Genomic DNA, 25,015 nt, shown 5'->3' on the forward strand with positions numbered 1-25,015 from the left:
AGCATGTCTTACTGTCTTTCTGTCAACTCTGAATCTTAAAGCAAGATATGATATGATGTCTTACTGTCTTGCTGTCAACTCTGAATCTTAAAGCAAGATATGATATGATGTCTTACTGTCTTGCTGTCAACTCTGAATAAACGTTGTTCCATTGCTGTCAACTCTGAATCTTAAAGCAAGATATGATATGATGTCTTACTGTCTTGCTGTCAACTCTGAATCTTAATGCAAGATATGATATGATGTCTTACTGTCTTGCTGTCAACTCTGAATCTTAAAGCAAGATATGATATGATGTCTTACTGTCTTGCTGTCAACTCTGAATCTTAATGCAAGATATGATATGATGTCTTACTGTCTTGCTGTCAACTCTGAATCTTAATGCAAGATATGATATGATGTCTTACTGTCTTGCTGTCAACTCTGAATCTTAATGCAAGATATGATATGATGTCTTACTGTCTTGCTGTCAACTCTGAATCTTAAAGCAAGATATGATACGATGTCTTACTGTCTTGCTGTCAACTCTGAATCTTAATGCAAGATATGATATGATGTCTTACTGTCTTGCTGTCAACTCTGAATCTTAAAGCAAGATATGATATGATGTCTTACTGTCTTGCTGTCAACTCTGAATCTTAAAGCAAGATATGATATGATGTCTTACTGTCTTGCTGTCAACTCTGAATCTTAAAGCAAGATATGATACGATGTCTTACTGTCTTGCTGTCAACTCTGAATCTTAATGCAAGATATGATATGATGTCTTACTGTCTTGCTGTCAACTCTGAATCTTATTGCAAGATATGACAGCATGTCTACTGTCTTACTGCCGAGTGCCAGGCAGGTAACAACAAGTACCATGGAGGCGGCCTATTACAATGAGTACACTCCAGAGACATGATGTGCACCATCAGTGTTGAAGATCAATAGGAGGATTGAATACAGCAACTTGACAGACAAACAACAACAGCTAAATGTTTGCTTGTCATGCTGAAGACCAGGTTTCGATTTCCCATATGGGCACAATGTGTGAAGCCCCTTTGTTGTATCCCCTGCCATGATATTGCTGGGATATGACGGCTGGGCCAACATACAGCAAAATGGTGCCTTAGACGGCTGGGCCACCATACAGCAAAATGGTGCCTTAGATGACTGGGTCACCATACAGCAAAATGGTGCCTTAGACGGCTGGGCCACCATACAGCAAAACGGTGCCTTAGATGACTGGGCCACCATACAGCAAAATGGTGACTTAGACGACTGGGCCACCATACAGCAAAATGGTGCCTTAGACGACTGGGCCACCATACAGCAAAATGGTGCCTTAGATGACTGGGCGACTATACAGCAAAATGGTGCCTTAGACGACTGGGCCACCATACAGCTAAATGGTGCCTTAGACGACTCGGCCACCATACAGCTAAATGGTGCCTTACACAACTCGGCCACCCGTTCCCCTCATCGATGTAGGGAATGTATTGGGAGTATTGGATACAGCTATTTGAGCGACAAACACCAACTGTTTCTCATTGTATTCTGCTTAAATTAACACTGAATGCCAGCTTGCTCTCAATTTCTGAAATCAAACCCACACAACAGCTGAGGGTGATCCCGAGTTGTGGCTGACAATAAATTGTCGAACAGTTACGCTTAAACATAATTTCATTACCTAAGAAACGCTATAAATATTTTGAGCCAAACAAGTTACAAACATGCTCTTTTCAAAACATGACAGAAACTTTTTTTACAGAAATTACTCCCACTGTATCTGTAGATGGAGAAGGAAAGTTCATTCCTTCAGGGGGTGTGGAGGTTGGGGTGGCCGGGGATTGGTGAGATTGGCCTTGGGACTGTATCATTTTTTGCCACCCCCCCCTATTTTATGTAATATTTTTGCATGTCCCCATTTCCTGTATAATAACTACCTCCCCCACTATGATAAATGAGCAGTCCCTAAATAATGTAGAAAATTATACTTTTGATATTTGAAAAAAATAGAACTGTGTCATCTTGTCATGGCACGCCCCAAAGTGATAAATTTTGGCAGCCCCTCCTCTTTTGCTGTGCCATTTATTCACCCCCCCCCCCCCGATTCTCACCGGCCCCTCTATCCTATAATAAATGACCTGTCCCTAAATTGTTCTTGAAGTTATTGATAAAATAGTTGAATATAATACCTCAGCATGTCATTGTTTCATTTCATACAGCTATCAATGGCTATAATACAAGATATGTGTGGACATGATAGAGCAATGTCTTGACATCACCTTTCAAAACTTGAAAATTTGACTCCAATTTCAAAGTCAGATAACATTTGCACAAAGAAAATAAGAAATTCTCACATTACATGTTTTTATAAACACAGCGATATGGCTCATAAAATATGTCATTTCCAACGTTGGCTATGAGTGCAAGCTTAAGGGATAAAACATGTTGTCTGACAACTAGTTAAAGGTTAACATGCTAAGACAATCATGCCTTGATGTTTATGTAACAACTTATCTTTCATTGAGATATGTATTCATAGCAATATGCCTAAGGTTTCAAAGTAAAGTTTGTGAAGTGGGTGCCATTTTCTTGATATTTTCCCACCACGTTTTTACAGAAATTTTATCCACTGTTATGAGAGATGTTGTTAGTCTAGCAGCATTTATCAACATTCTCCAATCATTAATCTGTAGAGTTCCTGTAAGTTGTCATTAGGTAAACAGTCTGTGGTAGATCCTCTTTTTATACTCTTAAGTTATCTCCTGAGTTCCAACACATAGACGGAAATCTTCAAGTCTCCGTCTTTCACGTGTCCTCAACAAGCATCAAAATTTGAACTAAATCCATTAACCTCTATAAGCATGTAGCCTTTCTCATTCAATTCCATAATAAACTTAATACGTAAATAAATGATCATAAATCAAATAAATAGTTATTTGAGTTTTGCGTCAACAAAGTAGTTAGTGTCATATATATTCAGTATACCTACAGACAGTCCCCGAACTAGTCAGATGAATATTAACCACAATGGAAGTAGAATATATTTGTCAATTCAACAGTCTAGGCATGTTCAAGCTTTGAAACACACTAGTAAACAAGTATATAAAATTTTAAAAAAAACTGTTTGAACAAAATAAATTTAACAGACCATCTCACAGCTTTGTGTAGCATGTGACACCATATAATTATTCAAGGTCTAACTTCAGTGTCTGTTTAAAGAGTTTATTTTCTGGTTTAACACATGATAAAAGGGTGCAATAAACTCAAAACTGGGTATTACGATCAGATAGATATGCAAATGCGGCCACCCAGTAGGCACTACTTTCAATAAGCTCATTACATCAAAGTGATACCTATTTGCTTTTGAAGCTATTGCCTATTGTTTCACAATAGGTTTTCTTATGTGTTTGGTTGCTGTTAAATGCTGCCCTCAGCACTATTCCAGCAATATTACGGCATTGTAAATAATCAAGTCTGGACCAGACAATCCAGTGATTGACATCATGAGCATCGATCCACGCAATTGGGATACGATGGCATACATCAACCGATCCCGTTTGTTGCCTCTTATGACAAGTATAGTCGCCTTTTACAGCAAGCATGGGTTTCTGAAGACCTGTTCTACTCCGCATCTTCACGGGTCTTTCTTACGTGTGATTGCTTTTGAAAGCTAATATCGCTGCAAATTGCTTGGTATTATATAATAAATGGGTGAGTATTCCTACGCAGTCTCTGAGGTGACTTTAGTGAATGATAATGTTTTAAATTGGAATAAAAAATATGTATCATTAGGGCTGGGTTGGGCAGCGCCGGTATTCAGGTCGGGTGAGTCCTGAGTGGGACCCAGGTACCCACTAAACTCGTGGTGAGTAACATGATATACTGTTAAATGGCAATGATAATAAAACTCCATGGTTACACTGCAAGTTGCTAATGTTCGCATTCTTTTGGACTATACATTCCATTAGTTTTTGTCAGGGATCTAGTAAAACAATTGTACCCAGCACTGACACCTACAGTGGGTACCTGGGTAGGGTCGGATAATAGAAGGTCAGGGACCTGGGTAGGATAAGGTAATAGGGGGTCAGGTATCTGGGTAGGGTCGGGTAATAGGGGATCAGGTACTTGGATAGGGTCGGGTAATAGGGGTCAGGGACCTGGGTAGGGTCGGGTAATTGGGGTCAGGGACCTGGGTAGGGTCGGGTAAGTGGGGTCAGGGACCTGGGTAGGGTCGGGTAATTGGGGGTCAGGTATCTGGGTAGGGTCGGGTAATTGGGAGTCAGGTATCTGGGTAGGGTCGGTAATTGGGGGTCAGGGACCTGGGTAGGGTCGGGTAATTGGGAGTCAGGGACCTGGGTAGGGTCGGGGAATTGGGAGTCAGGTATCTGGGTAGGGTCGGTAATTGGGGGTCAGGGACCTGGGTAGGGTCGGGTAATTGGGAGTCAGGGACCTGGGTAGGGTCGGGGAATTGGGAGTCAGGGACCTGGGTAGGGTCGGGTAATTGGGAGTCAGGCACCTGGGTAGGGTCGTGTAATTGGGAGTCAGGTATCTGGGTAGGGTCGGGTAATCGGGGGTCAGGGACCTGGGTAGGGTCGAGTAATTGGGGTCAGGGACCTGGGTAGGGTTGGGTAATTGGGGGTCAGGGACCTGGGTAGGGTCGGGTAATTGGGGGTCAGGGACCTGGGTAGGGTCGGGTAATTGGGGTCCGGGACCTTGATAGGGTCGGGTAATTGGGAGTCAGGTATCTGGGTAGGGTCGGGTAATCGGGGGTCAGGGACCTGGGTAGGGTCGAGTAATTGGGGTCAGGGACCTGGGTAGGGTTGGGTAATTGGGGGCCAGGGACCTGGGTAGGGTTGGGTAATTGGGGGTCAGGTATCTGGGTGGGTCAGGTAATCGGGGGTCAAGGACCTTGGTAGGGTCGGGTAATTGGGAGTCGGGTATCTGGGTAGGGTCGGGTAATCGGGGGTCAGGGACCTGGGTAGGGTCGAGTAATTGGGTCAGGGACCTGGGTAGGGTTGGGTAATTGGGGGTCAGGGGCCTGGGTAGGGTCGGGTAATTGGGGGTCAGGGACCTGGGTAGGGTCGGGTAATCGGGGGTCAGGGACCTGGGTAGGGTCGAGTAATTGGGGTCAGGGACCTGGGTAGGGTCGGGTAATCGGGGGTCAGGGACCTGGGTAGGGTTGGGTAATTGGGAGTCAGGGACCTGGGTAGGGTCGGGTAATTGGGAGTCAGGGACCTGGGTAGGGTCGGGTAATTGGGGGTCAGGGATCTGGGTAGGGTCGGGTAATTGGGGGTCAGGGGTCAGGGACCTGGGTAGGGTCGGGTAATTGGGGTCAGGGACCTGGGTAGGGTCGGGTAATTGGGGTCAGGGACCTGGGTAGGGTCGGGTAATCGGAGGTCAAGGACCTGGGTAGGGTCGGGTAATCGGGGGTCAGGGACCTGGGTAGTAAATTTGGACTCCTCCAAGATCATACTCGTCATAGGTTGGCAATGTACAATATCATTCTTTGATTTATGAAACAAAAGTCACTAGGCTAATGGTATGTGTATAACAGTCATACTTCCTTTGTCACATGAATCATTATTTGAGATATCAAAGGAGATAGACATAGGCTGGACAGCTTATTATTAAGGAATATTTCTATTTTTTCACAGTACGTTCTGACAAAGTTTAGAAAAATCGGAAAGATACACTTATATATATCACATTAGTATCAAAATTCTATAAATTGTTGCAGTGAAAATATAAAAAATTAATTTGTTAATATGACATACACAATGGTTATTATATGTGTCTTGTATGTTTTTTATCAACTTGCTTATGTTGTTACCATGGTGATAATAAAATACTATCACCTTTTCTTTTCAACACTTAGCCAACTACATCCCCTCAATAATTACAAAGATGCACATAAAATAACTCGGGACTTACACATGTCCAAGTTCATGTGCGATGGTGTAAGCTGCGCTGATGCCGTTGTCTTCAATGATTGCACAGCTCCGGATTGGATCGCAAATCGTGCCCAGCTCAGCTAGACCTACAAGAAAATTCAGATACAATACATTCAAAACATTAAGAGTGAGTGAGTTGGGATTAATGCCGCTTTGAACTGTATTCCAGTTATATCAAGGCATGTCAGCTTAATGTGGGAGGAAAGCCTGAAGTGATACAGGTTTCAGACATTTACCACTTTGGTGAAACCCACACATGGTTATGGTGTAGTCTGTCATACAGACCCTGAAAGAAATATGTCCAATACAGCCCTTGCAAGTCTATAATGTTTGGAAGGTTAGGTTACTGCAGCATCTGACAATGAAGAAAGTCTCTAGGCTCCTTTTTATTATATTTTATAACTATAAGTTAACGACTGTTTTTTCTGTAAAATATGTTCATTTCAGAGATTAGATGTTAGTCTAGATATGGTGCTGACAAACCTAGAAACATAATCAGGGCAAACTTGAATTCGAACCCACGATCATAGGTTCCTGGAGCGCCCAAGGGACACAACTCACCGCAGTGAGGTGTGGCACCTTAGGAGACTGAGCCACTGAAGTGAAATCCACGAGCAGGATTAGGGTGATGACAGACCATGAAACATAATCGTGGCAATTCGGAATCGCATCTGGTACACAAATACACTGCCACATAGTATCTACAAAACAGTTTATGTTTACAGATATATCTTTGCAAAGTGCATCACTGATTATCCAATGTATCAAATTGCCATCAATAATGATAAATACTGTGGACCCATTCGCCACAATAGCTTCATTCTTAGCCCGATTTGAATGAGCCAATGCTTAAAAGAGCCACCCAAGGGAGATAAATCCTGTAGTAAGTTGGTGATAAGAGAGAAGGAGCTGGTGTCATCCCATCCGAAACAAAGTGGTGAAAGGGTCTAGGGTATTTGTCATAACTCAAGGAGATATGATCCACTGGGTAATTGACGATGTGTGGGTGAGGATGAGGCACCTAAGATGAAGTTTGTATTACACAAGACTCACAGACCGCTGCAACATTGTTACTTACCTAGCGTATCGCACTTTCCTACAGCTCGACAGATATCTTTTCTGGAAAAAAGAAAGAGCAACTTTTATTTTACAGAAGAATATGTTATATAAGAAATAATTTGTGACAATGATTGAGAGAATGATGAGCTTGGCCAGGCAAACCAACGATTGATAGAATCCTCAACAATCCGCACGTCAGAATTTGATGACAATCAGTGAAGTCACAGTGAAGTGACCACCCATTATGCTCTTTTGAGGCACTGAGGTTGACCCTTTCTGTTCCACATAGAATGGCAACATCCGACACATACAGTGTATTAACCAATGGAGATGTCACAAGTGTTTTGATTGTCAAAATTCAGATTTTTTTGTTTGTTTGTTGTTTAACACAGCGAAATGAAGATATCATGAATTGTGATGGAACATGCTTCAAAACATTTATGCTGTTCACTTTTGATGTAAACATACTTGTCAGTGAAGTACGTTGACGAATGCTTATGTCATAAGATAATGTGACAATTTGGTTGGTTGGTTTGTTGTTTTATGCCACACTCAGTAATATTCCAGCTATATCACGGCAAATTATCGAGTCTGGACCAGTCGCCCTATACCATAAGCATAGTCGCCTTTTACAGCAAGCATAGATTGCTGACAACTTATTATACCCCGATTCTTCACGGGTCTAAAAAAAAGGAATCATAAATGACATTATTTTTTATTCGTCCTATATTTTCCAGTGATGGCATCCTTTGATGGAAAAATCCTTATACTATCTCCTCCTTACCTTGTCAATAAGATGGCGGTGTCATGGTGGTTTGGGTGGTCGATATCCTGTTCATTGGACTCCTTCTGCCATTTACAGAAATCCTTCAGTGTCATGGCTGCATTTTCAGTGATTTTTAATTTGAGCTGAAGAAGAAGATTTACCAATTAAATCTTAAATTTCATTGAAATTCTTTTTTCACTGCTCTTGTTATGAATCAGTTTATGTTACTGATAAATGTAGACTAAAGCTTGCAAACAACAGATCTTGTATCAAGCTTTAGTTTTGTTTGTTGTTTAACGCCGCACTCAGCAATATTCCAGCTATATGATGGCGGACTGTAAATAATCGAGTCTGGACCAGACAACCCAGTGATTGACATCATGAGAATCAATCTTCGCAATTGGGATCAATTACATGCACCAACCAAGTCAGCAAGCCTGACCACCCGATCCCATTAGTTGCCTCTTACGGCAAGCATAGTTGCCTTTTACGGCAAGCATGGGTTGGTAAGCCCTATTCTTCCTTGGATCTTCACGGGTCTCAAGCTTTAGTAAACATCGATATCCATGAGGAACCACTAAACAAACGCTGTACTTGTTCATGCTGAAGCCAAGCTGTCTAGTGTGACAAAACAATACTGAATTGAACTTTCATACCATGTAATGGATTGCAGTCTTTGTATCAAGTCATAAGCCACATTACTTATATCAAACCCTTTTTATAATCGCAATCATGAATGTCAGGGACTATGTCTGTCCTACCCAGTATCATATTTCTCAGTACCATGTTTTCTTCTGACACACTTCCTACAGCTGCGCAGAAGGGGGCATAGTGCACATTACATGGGCAGACAATGCAGTTCGAGTTTTTTAATTGTTATTTCCGCATTTTTACACAGAAAATCACTATAACAGAAATGACTGCATTACAAAAATGGCTACCACAAGGGTAAACTCACACTAGACTGTCTGGTTAGAGTCTGAGGGTCGCTGATTCAAGTCTCACATTTTTTTGCTGTGAAAGAGGTGTCAATGTTTTTAGTTTTTTCACGACACATTTTTTACAGGGCAGCAAATAATTTAGTTTTGTTAATACTGAGACAACAAAAAATATTCCAGTGTTTTCTATTTTATAGTTACTACAGAGTTCCAAATAACTTTTTGAGCAATTCAGTTTTTACACGAGGGTTTCTATTTTATTTGGGTTATTACATTTTTCATTGGTAACCAATATCTTTTCACTTCATCACTCTATTGGGCTTTTCCAAAAATGAGTCAACATTTTGAGATTTAAAAAAAGAAGAAATGTTTTAGATGTATATAACAATTCTGAATTAAGTCTTGACTTGGAAAGTCAATTCGCTGTTAATTGTGTAATGGAAAGTAGCTCCGTTGTCCGCATACTGAAAAAGATTCATTGGTTATTTATTTAGTATTTACGCATGATGTTTTTATACATTTGAGTTTTTCATTTAATGCATGCGTTTCTGTCCGCATGTTAATTGAAAGTTATTGGGTTTTGAATATTTTTGGGGGATATTTTACGTAAATATTCAGCTTATCTGTAGCACTGGTTACTAAAACGGGTTTTATGGATATGACGTAACAGAGGAAGTGTTTTCTTAGGAATTATAAAATTTACAGTTGCTAATATGTTTTGATTAAGTTTCTTCTCTTCCAGTTTAAGCCAATACTTCAATTGAAACCGTGACGTTCTGCCTGTGTGTCACCCACACGCAAAACTTGAAAAGGGTGTGAGCATGATCCACAGGTGTGTATCCCACAAAGGAAAATACCGTATTCGACGTAATAAGCGCCCGGGGCGCTCTCAAAATTAGAAATAGGGGCTCTTATTAGAATACAATTTGGGTGAGAAAAAAAGACAGAGTTGACACACGAGTGCATATTACACACAAACAAATAAGTCTTGAGTACATTGATCATTCGGAAGGGGTGCTAATTAAGATTGTTCACTAGCCAATATTTTAGCAAATATCGCCGTGGGCGCTTATTAGAGCGGGGCGCTTATTACGCGAATACGGTATGGCACAAAACCCACACCTGCCTAACATATAAAAAAAATAAGCAATAAACAAGTTTTACACTCAGCACATTTTTTTTCACCTTTTCGTTTTCAAAAGAAAAGAAACAAAATTCTTCAAACCCATATTGTTCAGATTTGCAAGCTCTTTTTGAAGTTGTAACCTTAGCATAAGCAGATATGCGATAAGAAGATTGTGTATGATAAATGTGTGACCCACTGTCACCACGTGGCGCTGTTTCCCACACAACTGACATTTACACATATTTTATCATAACTCTTTCACATGATATCAGACCAAAAGTCAAACCCTTTTGGAAAATTGTCCCCCGATCACAAAATAAATTCAAAGGAATCAACCTTGTGGGTGTTCTTCATTATTTGGATATCTTGTATAATAATATTTTTCAGCAAGATTTTTTTTTTCTCGCCATAAACTGTTTTCTATTCCATCTCTTGTGCTTTGTTCTTTTTGACAAAGGGAGGTTGACCTTCATTGGCTAATTGTGAGAATTTGCTAAACTTTATTTCAAAGGCAATCACCCATGACCTAATCATAATTTGCATATATTTCTCTGCTGATAACAGAGCCTCTCTTTGATGCAAGTTCAAGGGGAGATAATTACAGGATGATTTGTGGTAGCGGACAGGCTTATATGCCTTGGCTAAATCAAATTTACAATTACGTCTGAAATATTCCTGGGTGAAAGGTCTCTCTGGTTCTGTCATGTGTAGTAAAACCATGGTCATGTGTCAGTCTTTAAGATTGACAGTTCCGCTGTGTCCATTTCCAACCAGGGTCAAAGTTGACAAACATCACAGAACAATTTACTGAATAGTTTGTTTCATGCAACAGCTTCATCTGTGTGACAGAGACCTAGAATTTAATACTTGGAAGGGGGTATGGGGAAACATCCTGTGAATTTTGTAAGAAACAGAAGACGTTTGTGTCAAGACATACTATTACTTTTTCTGACCAATTGTTATTTATTATTTTCATAATACATTCTCTATCAACATCAAGTATGTCCAACAAACAGTCAATTCTTATCACAAAATCAGAGGCAAAAATGATATTGGTTCAATGTGTTCTGGAACAAATTATTTTCCTGGAACACATCCCAGCCCTTCACCAATATCAAATGATCGGCCCTTAGCATCTTTGAGTCCTTATGTTATGATTATGGGGCATTCTACCACAAATTTGGGAATTACTTGATTCTGATTGGTCAATCAGAGGCTATTAAGTCATAATAAACTCTCTCTGATTGAAACAGTTGGTTTGATGGCACATTCGGTTCCAAATTCAATTTAACGTGGTTAAATCTACAGGTAACCTACCTCTACACTGAACAAGGTAGACACACATTGAAAACACAGTATGTTTATCTCCTAATTAGACCTCCTCATAGTACTACAATTATTAAAATCATTTTTGCATCAGCAGTCTGATCACCCCATCCACTACAAACATCAAATGTTTGGCCTCTGAATGAGTGAGTGAGTTGGGTTTGAACGCCGCTTTAATAGTATTCCAGTTATATCACGGCATGTCAGCTTAATGTGGGAGGAAAGCTCGAAGTGATTCAGGTCTCAGACGTTTACCACTTCGGTGAAACCCACAAGCATGGGTATGGTGCTGACAAACCTAGAAACATAATCGGGGCGAACCGGGATTCGAACCCACAATCATCTGGCATGCCCAAGGGAGGCAACTCTGCACAGCGGGGCCTTAGACGACTGGGCCACCCGTGGCCCAATTTGGCCTCAGAATAACTACAGGTAATATAAAGTACAAGTAATGTTGAATACTCACATCAGCAGGTCCTGGTTCTAGTATCTTCACTACGACTATATTGATAAAGTTGCCTATTGAGGGATGCTTGTATATATTAGTTACCTGCAACAGAAGGAAAGCATGATTAGCTGAATAAACATTGGCGACTACCACAGACGAAGACCTGGTCTTTCAGATAACGAAAATATTTACGATTTCATATCTGACAGCAAAGGCAATCGTTGAGGGGTTTAGAAGATGGAAATGACATATTCGTGTCAACAAAGACAGGCAGTAGTAAAACACTTTCATACGAATCTGAACCAGTTCTTGGAATGACTGTTTTCATCATCGTGCTGCTTATAAGTGAAGTACTTGGGCGACTTGGATTAATAACTTGGAAAGACTTAGAAAATACTTGTCTTCACTTAAATGTTAAAAAATGTTTCAGCTCAAATTTGGCAAGCTATGGCAGCAGCCATTATTTTGTAACCTGGATCTTGATTTTGTGAAACATTCTCTGATTGGACTATCAATATATGTGATAGTCCAATCATAATTAGCACAGGAAATCGGGCTTGATGTGTCAAGAGTGGAAACAAGACTTTGATAAACAGGGTAGTGGACGCTCTTGCCTCGGGAAGATGGACAAAGGGTTTTTGCTTGGTATCCGTGGTAACCACTACTGCTCATTCGTTCATCATATGATATCACTTTGTCTATCATGTCACTGATTGGGGCTACAGATGAACCCATTAGAAAACTCTGCCAATGTACAATGCAGGATTAAGTGAACTTTGATTCTGACTATTGCACATGGTAAACATGGGTTTCATGGGGACGACATCTTGTTTTGCAAATCTGGAAAAGTCACTTTAAAAATAGCATAAGCATTTGAAGGTTAGTGATAAAGGGAGAGATTGGCCTAAAGCTCACTCACTCACTCACCCCTACACCCACCCACCTACTCACTCACTCACTCACCCAAAACCCACCTACTCACTCACTCACTCACTTACCCACCCATTCACTCACTCACTCACTCACTCACTCCCCCACACATTCACTCACTCACTCACCCCTACACCCACCCACCTACCCACCCACTCACTCACTCACTCACCCCTACACCCACCCACCTACCCACCCACTCACTCACTCACTCACCCAAAACCCACCTACTCACTCACTCACTCACTTACCCACCCATTCACTCACTCACTCACTCACTCCTCCACACATTCACTCACTCACTCACCCCTACACCCACCCACCTACCCACCCACTCACTCACTCACTCACCCCTACACCCACCCACCTACCCACCCACTCACTCACTCACTCACCCAAAACCCACCTACTCACTCACTCACTTACCCACCCATTCACTCACTCACTCACTCACTCCCCCACACATTCACTCACTCACTCACCCCTACACCCACCCACCTACCCACCCACTCACTCACTCACTCACCCAAAACCCACCTACTCACTCACTCACTCACTTACCCACCCATTCACTCACTCACTCACTCACTCCCCCACACATTCACTCACTCACTCACCCCTACACCCACCCACCTACCCACCCACTCACTCACTCACTCACCCCTACACCCACCCACCTACCCACCCACTCACTCACTCACTCACCCCAAACCCACCTACTCACTCACTCACTCACTTACCCACCCATTCACTCACTCACTCACTCACTCCCCCACACATTCACTCACTCACTCACCCCTACACCCACCCACCTACCCACCCACTCACTCACTCACTCACCCCTACACCCACCCACCTACCCACCCACTCACTCACTCACTCACCCCAAACCCACCTACTCACTCACTCACTCACTTACCCACCCATTCACTCACTCACTCACTCACTCCCCCACACATTCACTCACTCACTCACCCCTACACCCACCCACCTACCCACCCACTCACTCACTCACTCACCCCTACACCCACCCACCTACCCACCCACTCACTCACTCACTCACCCCAAACCCACCTACTCACTCACTCACTCACTTACCCACCCACTCACTCACTCACTCACCCCTACACCCACCCACCTACCCACCCACTCACTCACTCACTCACCCAAAACCCACCTACTCACTCACTCACTCACTTACCCACCCATTCACTCACTCACTCACTCACTCACTCCCCCACTCACTCACTCACTCACTCACTCACTCACAGGATGACAAGCAGCCAGGTTACTGATTTGAGTTGTCTTCTCTTAGGTCACCCCTGTCCTATATACTATACACTCAGCATATTGTCTCTCATATACATACATGGATAAACAAATAACTATAAATAGCCGTTGGTATCAATCCTCAAAATATCAAGAGCCTCCTATGTAATCTTGATGATCAGAAATAGAACTACTTGTCTCATATGTTCTGCTTGTGGAGTAGATATCTCACATGCAGCACATTTCTCTCATCAAATACTGCTTTCTCGGGAAGATGAGACGAATTTCAGATGGTTAAGACTTCAAACTCAACAAAATTGGCTCAAAACTTGAAATCCATGATCATACAGGAGGTTGACGTTAGAATGTATATAAACATCAGCGAAAATTATACCACTTTAAAAGCCCTGGCTCAAGATGAAGAGAACACCATGTTGATAATAGCCTTTTGTTTCAAGTCAGACAGCAATCTTGCCGATTTCTCGTCAACACCATGCATGTGTTGGAACCCACATGCTGTGGACTTCCTTGTTTGACCCAGACAAAGTGAAAACAATGTCTGACCCTGCCTGACGTAATCCCCCATTTTGGGGAGATTGGAATTCAGTTATTGTCTAGGCTTTATAAACTTCATAAACTCTGGACTTCTGTGTGGATGTCTAACACTATGTTGAGAGGATGCAGATCACGTGTCGATCAAGAACGATGCTGTCAGTTGAGATTAGCGGGGGTCGATACACAGATGCATCAGTGGATCACACTTTTTTACTTCTCAATACAAGTATTGTTCACAGTCGCACACTAAGTAAAAAATATCGATTTTGACCTGAAAGGTTTGCTTTAGTAACTGTTCCACTAAACACAATTCAGTAGTGCAAGTAAACAGTGAAAACATAAATATTTTCATTTGTTGTGCCATTCTGTCTATGAAAAAGATGGCTTATGAACCACAGATAAGAGTGAGTGAGTGTGGTTTTACACCGCTTTTAGTAATATTCCAGCAATATCACGGCGGGGGACACCAGAAATGGGCTTCACACATTGTACCCATGTGGGGAATCGAACCCGAGTCTTCTGCGTGCTGAGCGAACGCTTTAACCACTAGGCTATCACACCGCCCCCAATAATTCAAGAGAGAGAGAAGTATATGCTTACTCCTTCATCACCTTTTCCTCATAATAAAGAAGCTCACATCCATACATTCTCCCCTTTATCTGTATAAATTCTAAATGCCATTCAAAGACTTAACAACAATTTTACATGCATCTCTCCTCCCTGAGCTATGTGACATCCTCTAAATCCACCTGTTTGGTCCGTAGAACCAATATTCAGATGGCGATGTTTCATGGCATCTGGCCGACCTCTCTGACCAAACTACTTCACTTCTGGAAGTAACAAATATGGATGCAACATTTCCCAACTGACTGAAGGTCACGAGGTGTATTGATGGAGAGATCCGGATGCAGGCTATCTGGAAGGTCATCAGTGGGGAAGGTAAGGGATTCCTGTAGGGCTGGTCACTGCTAGAGTAAACGTAGGCACCAGTGTTTATATCTGGAGCAGCTCTATGTTCTCCATGTTATGCCTAACTCTACAACAACGACTACCAGACTCTCTGTACTGACCATCTTCAACACTGGGTGAGATTTCGGTACTCTCGGTACTTCAACCATGTGGTTCTACAACAGCTCTCTCACCAGGTGGCGCTACAGACTCTCAGTACATACAGTACTCTCACCAGGTGGCGCTACAAACTCTCAGTACATACAGTACTCTCACCAGGTGGCACTACAACAGCTCTTGGCACAAACAGGACTGTCTTCAAGGTGGCGCTACAAACTCTAGGTACATACAGTACTCTCACAAGATGGCGCTACAAACTCTCAGTACATACAGTACTCTCAATCGGGGGCGCTACAAACTCTCAATACATACAGTACTCTCACCAGGTGGTGTTACAAACTCTCAGTACATACAGTACTCTCACCAGGTGGCGCTACAAACTCTCAGTACATACAGTACTCTCACCAGGTGGCGCTACAAACTCTCAGTACATACAGTACTCTCACCAGGCGGTGCTACAAACTCTCAGTACATACAGTACTCTCTCCAGGTGGCACTACAACAGCTCTTGGCACAAACAGGACTGTCTTCAAGGTGGCACTACAACAATACTAGATCTATAAGCTACTCCCTACCATACATTGTGGGGATTCCAGGGCAGGCTTGGTCTGCTGTATTTTACGGTTGTACAAGATGGAAGTTACATGTGAAGATCCGGAGTAGAATAGGTCTTCAGCAACCCATGCTTGCCGTAAAAGGTGACTATGCTTGTCGTAAGAGGTGCTTGTCGCAAGAGGCAACTAATAGCATCGGGTGGTCAGACTCACTGACTTGGTTGATGCATGTCATCGTATCCCAATTACATGGATCAATACTCATGACATCAATCACTGGATTGCCTGGTCCAGATTTGATTATATACAGACCTACATCATATAGCTGGAATATTGCTGAGTGTGGCATTAAACAACAAACAAACAAACAAACATGATGGAGTAGTGAGGTAGCCTAGTGGTTAAAGTGTTGGTGGCAAGCTGAAGATCTTGGCTTAAATCCCAACATTACTATCTACTCCCTTTCAACCCTTGTCCTCAGACAAAGCATAATATTCATAATTCTTTGTTTGGTTAATCCTTTCTTCCAAATATAAAGTTTACAAAAGGGAAGATTGTTTTCCTATGATCTTGACATGACGTTTAAACTGGCATCTACACATCTTCAAAACCTCATACCTATTCAGTCATGGAACACAACAAGCAAAGTGACCTACTAGACAGAAATAGATCATCAATATTTATAGAAACTGGACCTGCCATCACCGTATCTATAGGTTCTTCCAGAAATGTCTTTTCACAAAACGTGCTGAATCTGCACAAACCAAAGGCACTATTTCACCGATTGTGCAACTGCCAGATATTAATGGTGCATGATCGAGAAAATGAGGTCAGCTCATTGAAACCACATCAAAATATTTCTCTTGGCTCTGACTACGCAAACTAAACAGAGCCGGGGTTTACAAAAGCTGAGACTGATAGTGGCAGAATTACACTGCCAGAACCACCAGTGGAGGAATTCAATTGGCCTACGTTGATCAAGATGATGAGAATGTACATTTACCTTGACCAGAATCCTGCTTCTGACCTTCGAGGTATTTTTTCAGGTCACATTTCAGGTCATATTAACAGGCCCTGTTAACATTCTATAAACATCAGCAGGTGCAAATTACTGGAGGTCACTGTTGTTAGGATCATACTTATGTCAGATCAAGTGTCTTCAAGACTTTGAGTGGGTAATTTAACTTGGGTATGTTATTTAAGAAAACATGTGTTTCTTCTCAACAGTCGACCTCTTTCAGAAGCCAAGTTCATATCTGTGCACAGCTTTACAAAGACAGTTTGCATACGCTTTACACTGCCATAACCTCGTGGTATATGGGTCCCCAAACTTTTTTTGGTTCCAGCAAAATAATACTGCTTCATTAATGTTGGTATACTCCCCCTAATGCTCAGTACCCACAGCCATCCTCAATAAAAAAGATAAGGATCTGTTCCCCAAAGCATTGAAAACACAATTGTCCTCATGTTTTGAACAAAAAATCATTCACTCGGCATTCTGGATGTTCTGAAAAATAATGTGTTTTCGGCCCCAGGAATTTGGTTGACTACTTCTTTCAAAATAAAAAATAGTATATCTTGTCGTGCTGTCTGAAACAATATGCTGTCATCAGACAAAACCTCACCATCCCACCCCCTGCCCAAATCCAGGGCAAAATCCAAATCGCACCTCAGTACCATAATTTTATAAGACAATCAATGTACAGACTTCCTACTTGTCCGTGGTTGTGTGTAACCTGCAGGTCCGCGGTTGTGTGCAACCTGCAGGTCCGCGGGTTGTGTGCAACCTGCAGGTCCGCGGTTGTGTGCAACCTGCAGGTCCGCGGTTGTGTGTAACCTGCAGGTCCGAGGTTGTGTGTAACCTGCAGGTCCGTGGTTGTGTGTAACCTGCAGGTGCTGTGGTTGTGCGTAACCTACAGGTCCGTGGTTGTGTGTAACCTACAGGTCTGTAGTTGTGTGTAACCTGCAGGTGCTGTGGTTGTGTGTAACCTACAGGTCTGTAGTTGTGTGTTACCTACAGGTCTGTAGTTGTGTGTTACCTACAGGTCTGTAGTTGTGTGTTACCTACAGGTGCTGTAACAGTCCACAGGTAGCGCCTGAGTACCATCATATATAAGCCAAGCAATAAACAGTCAGATTTTTCAAACAAAGCTGTAAGTTGCAACAGGTAGGACTAAAACTGAAGTGAACCTTCCCAGAATAACTACGGTAGAATAAGACAAGGAGCGCTGGGATAATTGGGACAGGAAATCCCAGAAGTGGCGCCCATCAACACGGTTAGTTGCCAATCTTCACACTCACCTGGAAGAATAAATCTTACACCCTCTCCTGCCATCACTTTCTTCAAGCAGATAAATAACCTGTTTTGTTTAACCTCTCCCTCAGAGCATCAGGTTTTCAAATCAAAAGAAATTCTTACTTATTCTGTGCAATACACTGAATGTAATGGTGGTTCTACTTACACAAGCCTTATAATGGTTGTACTCTCATATTGAAGCAGGATTTAAAGGTTTTAACAGATTTTAATAAATTTTACATGACATAATCTTTTAGGCCTAATATTTCTATTCCTTGTTTTAAAAATTGTTACAAAGGGTGGTTTAGAAAAAAACAAATACCGTTAAGTCTAAAAGTTAATAATCCAGGATTATGGTAAATGTTTCAATTCGTGATTATGATCAAATTTGGAATAAAAGTGGAAAAGAAACACTTTTCAAGAGGGGATGAAAAAAACTTCTTTTCATGAACATAATCTATTTAATAATTTATTTTTTTTAAATTCAGCTTGAAAAAGGATTTTTTACCAAAAAATTCTGACTGGTTATTCTTTGGCAGTTATGTTTTATATTATATTTCTAATTTGCATTTGATAATTTACACCAGTCTTATCCAAAAAGCTGAGGGAAATGGGTCAAGTTTCATAAGATTGAAAGGAAAATCTTTATTTCACACAAAAAAACTACAAAATAAAACAAAATAATCAGAAGTCGTGCATGTTTCCTACCCTTGACCGCTGAGTCTTGAGATGAAGTAGATTGCAAGTGTTACAAATAAACTTTATTGTTTAGCTAAGATACAATTTATTTCTTCAAACATGCCATCTTGCATCAAGGAATTTAAACGATGCATAAAAAATAGAAGCTGAAGTTATGTAAACCCCCTGTAAGTTGTAGGTTTTTTTGAAGTATCCGCCAATGGCCAATCAAGTCAGGGTGGGTGATAAACACTTTCACAAACTGACAAATATCAGCTCCATAAATGACTGCGTTTCAAACATCCAGTTATACTTAGCCTCCCAAAACAAGATAAGACAATCTGGAGGAACGTGAAACTGTTATTTTCCACTTATTTACTAGTGATCAAATGCATTTGGGTGGAATCATTTCAGAGATGTCATTTTCTTTTGACTGAAATGGAAGATTTAAGTGACAATCTTTCTTGTATCTTTACTAAACAAGAAGCACATGCAACTAAAACCCTTCGCACAGTTTTCAGCAATAAGGGTTGCAGGTTTGTTTGTTTGAAGTGAATTCACATTGGTGATAACGTAGTGATAATTTAATGACTGATTCATGGATATGTGTGACGAGTGGACTGTCTGGTGGAGGATTGTGGCCTGGATTGATTTGTTGATGGATTGTTACATGGATGGATTGATATGTTAATGTACAAGTGGATTGTCATGTGAATGGATTGTTACATGGATGGATTGATATGTGAATGTACAAGTGGATTGTCATGTGAATGGATTGTTATATGGATGGATTGTCATGTGAATGGATTGTTACATGGATGGATTGATATGTGAATGTAAAAGTGGATTGTCATATGAATGGATTGTTACATGGATGGATTGATACATGAATGGAAAAGCGAGTTGTCATGTGAATGGATTGTTACATGGATGGATTGTCATGTGAATGTAAAAGTGGATTGAGATGTGAATGATGTGTTAAATTGATAAATTGTTATGTGAATGTAAAAAGTGGATTGTCATGAGAAAGGATTGTTAAATGGATGGCTTGTTACTTGAGTTTAAAGTGGATTGTCATGTGAATCAATTGTTATATGGATGGATTGTCATGTGAATGGATTGTTACATAGATGGATTGTTATGTGAATGTAAAAGTAGATTGTCATGAGAAAGGATTGTTAAATGGATGGCTTGTTACTTGAATTTAAAGTGGATTGTCATGTGAATCAATTGTTATATGGATGGATTGTCATGTGAATGGATTGTTACATGGATGGATTGATATGTGAATGTAAAAGTAGATTGTCATGAGAAAGGATTGTTAAATGGATGGCTTGTTAAGTAAATGAAAAAATGGATCGTCAAGTGAATGGATTGTTATATGGATTGATTGTCATGAGAAAGGATTGTTACATAGATGAATTGTTATGTGAATGCAAAAGTGGATTGACATGTGAATGGATTGTTACATAGATGGATCGTTATGTGAATGTAAAAGTAGATTGTCATGAGAAAGGATTGTTAAATGGATGGCTTGTTACTTGAATTTAAAGTGGATTGTCATGTGAATCAATTGTTATATGGATGGATTGTCTTGTGAATGGATTGTTACATAGATGAATTGTTATGTGAATGCAAAAGTGGATTGACATGTGAATGGATTGATACATGGATTGATTGTTATCTAAAATGATTGGTTCATGGATTGCTCTCTTGATGGAAGGGTTGATTAGTGAACTGAATGTCTTATGATTTGACTATTTGTAGATACAATGTTTTGTGGAAGGACAGGGGTGTGTGTATATTGTTTTGTGGAAGGACAGGGGTGTGTGTACAATGTCTTGTGGGAGGACAGGGGTGTGTGTACAATGTTTTGTGGAAGGACAGGGGTGTGTGTGTATTGTTTTGTGGAAGGACAGGGGTGTGTGTACAATGTCTTGTGGAAGGACAGGGGTGTGTGTACAATGTCTTGTGGAAGGACAGGGGTGTGTGTACAATGTTTTGTGGAAGGACAGGGGTGTGTGTACAATGTTTTGTGGAAGGACAGGGGTGTGTGTACAATGTTTTGTGGAAGGACAGGGGTGTGTGTACAATGTTTTGTGGAAGGACAGGGGTGTGTGTATATTGTTTTGTGGAAGGACAGGGGGGGGGTGTACAATGTCTTGTGGAAGGACAGGGGTGTGTGTACAATGTCTTGTGGAAGGACAGGGATGTGTGTATATTTTTTTGTGGAAGGACAGGGGTGTGTGTACAATGTTTTGTGGAAGGACAGGGGTGTGTGTACAATGTTATGTGGAAGGACAGGGGTGTGTGTACAATGTTTTGTGGAAGGACAGGGGTGTGTGTACAATGTTTTGTGGAAGGACAGGGTTGTGGGTCAACTATAACTGTCCGTGTGTCAGTTAGGGCTAAAACTTGAAATGCTGTGGGTAACCTGAGATTTAAAGGGGCACTGATCTAACGGACTGGTTGTTGCCTTTGTTATTGTTTTTCCCCCCGTGAGTACCCGGATGATACGCAACGCAACTGAGCGTGACCAGAGACTGGGGTACCGTCTGCAAGGACAGCTAAATAAACTTGGAGGCTGGGGGCAATATTTGTTTTACGCATTTTTGAACACTGATTGGTTAACTGTCATCTATAAAGATTTCGACAAAGGGCGCATGTTAATTAATTTCTTCAGCCTAAACAAATAGACAAAAAGAACAAGGGAGCTCATCGGATGTCGTCATTTGGAAATACCCAAGATGGTTATAGTTTAATACTAAAAACAGTATCCATGCAGTGAAAGCATTTTCGGATTTCGGCTTGCGTCGATAATACGATTACTACTCCCTTGTTGTCATCCATGTTTTCTCGTATAATAACCCTACACTTGTGTATTTGTCGTCATTCACTTGATGCTCAGTTAATGAATATATTACAGGTACAATAAGTGGTAGCACCACTTAGATTACCTGACAAAGGTTCCCATTTGGCATTTATTGTGTCTGGGGTAATTATTCAATCTAAATCCAGGTTTGAAGTTAGGTGAAATGTGTGTTATGTAATATGCACGTGGCAGCCCAGCAAGAGATGAATGATCAGTTGATTTACTTATTTTTGTAAATCAACGGATCGTTCCTAGTCATCAAAGGATTAACAGAAAATACGTTGATTGATTAATCACTGTTATCTTGCGCAGTGGATATGTCAAGAGTGAGTGTTTACATGTCTAGGTTTACTAAAACCAAGGGAATACACTCATATTATGGCGCGAAGTGCCGATGTAAAAACAACATACTTTGTTCAAAGGGTTAACTCATAATACGTTGATTGATTGATCATTGTTATCTATCACTCAATGGAATTTTTAGGAACCGTGGACGTTATGAAAATACTTGTCACGTGGGCTTTCTCAGCCGACCATTGAGACTTGACACCAATGTAAAACACCTGAAACAATCCAAGTGATCAGTTGAGAAACGAACACCGGTTATAATATCCCGAAACGATATATATCTTTTAAAATATGATTGTTACTGAGACACGTGACATCGAATAAGTTTCTTTGTACAGCTGCAAACGAGTGGGATATTGTTCGTTTGTGTGGATATTCAGCCTAAAACTTATACGCGTAAATTTGGTAGGTTGTAATTATGATATCTGCATTTTTTTCCTTCATTTGAACCGATTCATTCTTGTTTCTCTACGTCTTGGTTGGGAAATTCTTCAATGCGCGATAGACGTTGTTGTGACAGGTCTTTTCCTTTGTAAGCGTGTATATATTACCGTCAATTTGTAAAATGTGATTCTCTCAGGCAATTTATAAAATGTGTAAATATTTCAGTCATTTTGGCTAAAAAATCTGTCCAGATTGATCAAGACGATCAAAAGGGCCTACAAACATCACAACAGATTTTTATGTAGGATTAAAAGCCAAACAACTTAGAAATGTACTTTTCAACGTAACATTTTCAGTCTCTTGGTGATGACATTAAACATCAAAATGTTTGGAATTTGTTGTCATAATAATACATATGGAAAAGTTTTTCAGTCACTTTGTAAAATAACTGAATATTTAGACGTTTAATATATTTGTTACACATTTGACAGTAAAAAAATATACACACTATAAAAAAAGCATATGCTCAGGTGAAAATATACTTTGTATACTTTAAACGAAAATCGCAAAATTACCAAGCAAGTGACTTATCAAAACTTCGTCACCATTACCGATGCTACTCACAAAGATACCTACATTTCCTTATTATCTCGAAAACTGTATTTCATTTTGTTGATCAATGTGACCATACGCCCTTATTACTACCCATAAAAGTGACTAATGCGCTTACGAATGGCGCAGCAGAGGTCGCGAACTAGTCTAGATTTCTGCTATACATCCGGGTACTCACTGGGAAAAAACAATAACAAAGGCAACAACCAGTCCCGGGGAATTGCGTTAGATCAGTGCCCCTTTAAACAAAATAATCTCTCTGATTAGCCCCTCGCAATCACAAAATTGTTTTACAACATATAAATTTAACAATACAATGGCAAAATCATTATTACACTGCAAAGTTTTTTTTATAATTTTCTTAACAATCACTAAATCATTGTCTTGTTTTATTTAAACTTTCATGAACAAAACCATTTCAGCAACACATTAAAATCATGCTTTCCATTTCATCAGTCAAGAGCAGTAGCCAAAAGAGTCCACATAAAGTCTAGGCAAAGCTTATATCACAATAATGGCCTATTCACAAGAAGGTTTACACTTCTTATAGTGTCTTTAATTGACACTTTCTGCCTCTTATCTTCACTTTCCGGAAGCCGAGAGGCACCTGAACTACATGTCACCTGTTAAGTAGCACATTCATTACCATAGCGCTTTGAAGTTCCACGATAAATCTGCATTTGTGTAACATGAGATGACAAATCCGCTACACACAGCCAGTTATTACACATTTTTATTTGAAGTTTTTTTCTCCTAAATCTGGTTTCACCTGTCGGTATATATAAAGAGGCGAGTTTAACGTGCCGACAGATTGGTGATGGAAGTTGTCTATTTCAAGAGCTGATGATCCAAAAATGTATGCAGAATTGCTCAGATGTTCAAATCAGAATGTGCTTTTATCATAGTATATCCCTTTTAGCATTTGGCTTAAGAAAAAGTGCCTTCTTTCTCTTTTGGCTGAGCTTGTTCTGAGGAATCTTGCTCTGTCCACACAAACAGATGACGATCAATAACGCCCTCTAAGGGACCAAACTTTTAATATTTGGGATGGATGGAGGGCTGGGATATTTGTTAAGAGTGAGGGAGTGAAAGGTTTCAACAGCTATATGAATGTAGATTGTCCTAGAAAGGTTTCAACAGCTATATGACTGTAGATTGTCCTAGAAAGGTTTCAACAGCTATATGACTGTAGATTGTCCTAGAAAGGTTTCAACAGCTATATGACTGTAGATTGTCCTAGAAAGGTTTCAACAGCTATATGACTGTAGATTGTCCTAGAAAGGTTTCAACAGCTATATGACTGTAGATTGTCCTAGAAAGGTTTCAACAGCTATATGACTGTAGATTGTCCTAGAAAGGTTTCAACAGCTATATGACTGTAGATTGTCCTAGAAAGGTTTTGTCTGGCAGCTGGAAGGGATTTGTTGAAAACCATGGTCAGCCATGCCACTGCAGTTGGTTTGTTAACATCGACGTCTGTGACTGACCCCCTATCTGGGTACCAACCAATCCCCTATCTGTGACCAACCAATCCCATATCTGGGTACCAACCAATCCCCTATCTATGAACAACAATCCCCCATCCTTGACCAACCAATCCCCCATCTGGAAACCAACCAATCTCCTATCTGGATACCAACCAATCCCCTATCTGGGTACCAACCAATCTCCTATCTGGGTACCAACCAATCCCCTATCTGGGTACCAACCAATCTCCTATCTGGGTACCAACCAATCTCCTATCTGGGTACCACCCAATCCCCTATCTGGGTACCAACCAATCCCCCATCTGGATACCAACCAATCTCCTATCTGGATACCAACAAATCTCCTATCTGGGTACC

General features: G+C 40.8%; 1 protein-coding gene across 1 annotated transcript in view; it reads right to left on the bottom strand.

Moving 5' to 3' along the window:
• The window catches only part of LOC139446724 (A disintegrin and metalloproteinase with thrombospondin motifs 9-like), a 154,081-nt gene that overhangs the window by 71,711 nt on the left and 57,355 nt on the right, over window positions 1–25,015 (bottom strand). The window contains exons 5-8 of the mRNA XM_071228021.1: window positions 11,624–11,707; window positions 7,786–7,910; window positions 7,021–7,061; window positions 5,923–6,028 (exon numbers count right to left, since the gene is read on the bottom strand). Of these exons, the coding sequence (XP_071084122.1) occupies window positions 5,923–6,028; window positions 7,021–7,061; window positions 7,786–7,910; window positions 11,624–11,707 (356 nt within the window). The remainder of the gene's footprint in view (window positions 1–5,922; window positions 6,029–7,020; window positions 7,062–7,785; window positions 7,911–11,623; window positions 11,708–25,015) is intronic.

The sequence above is a fragment of the Haliotis cracherodii genome, unplaced genomic scaffold (assembly GCF_022045235.1).
Source record: "Haliotis cracherodii isolate W230 unplaced genomic scaffold, xgHalCrac1.p SCAF_6, whole genome shotgun sequence".
In the NCBI taxonomy this organism is placed as follows: Eukaryota; Metazoa; Mollusca; class Gastropoda; order Lepetellida; family Haliotidae; genus Haliotis; species Haliotis cracherodii.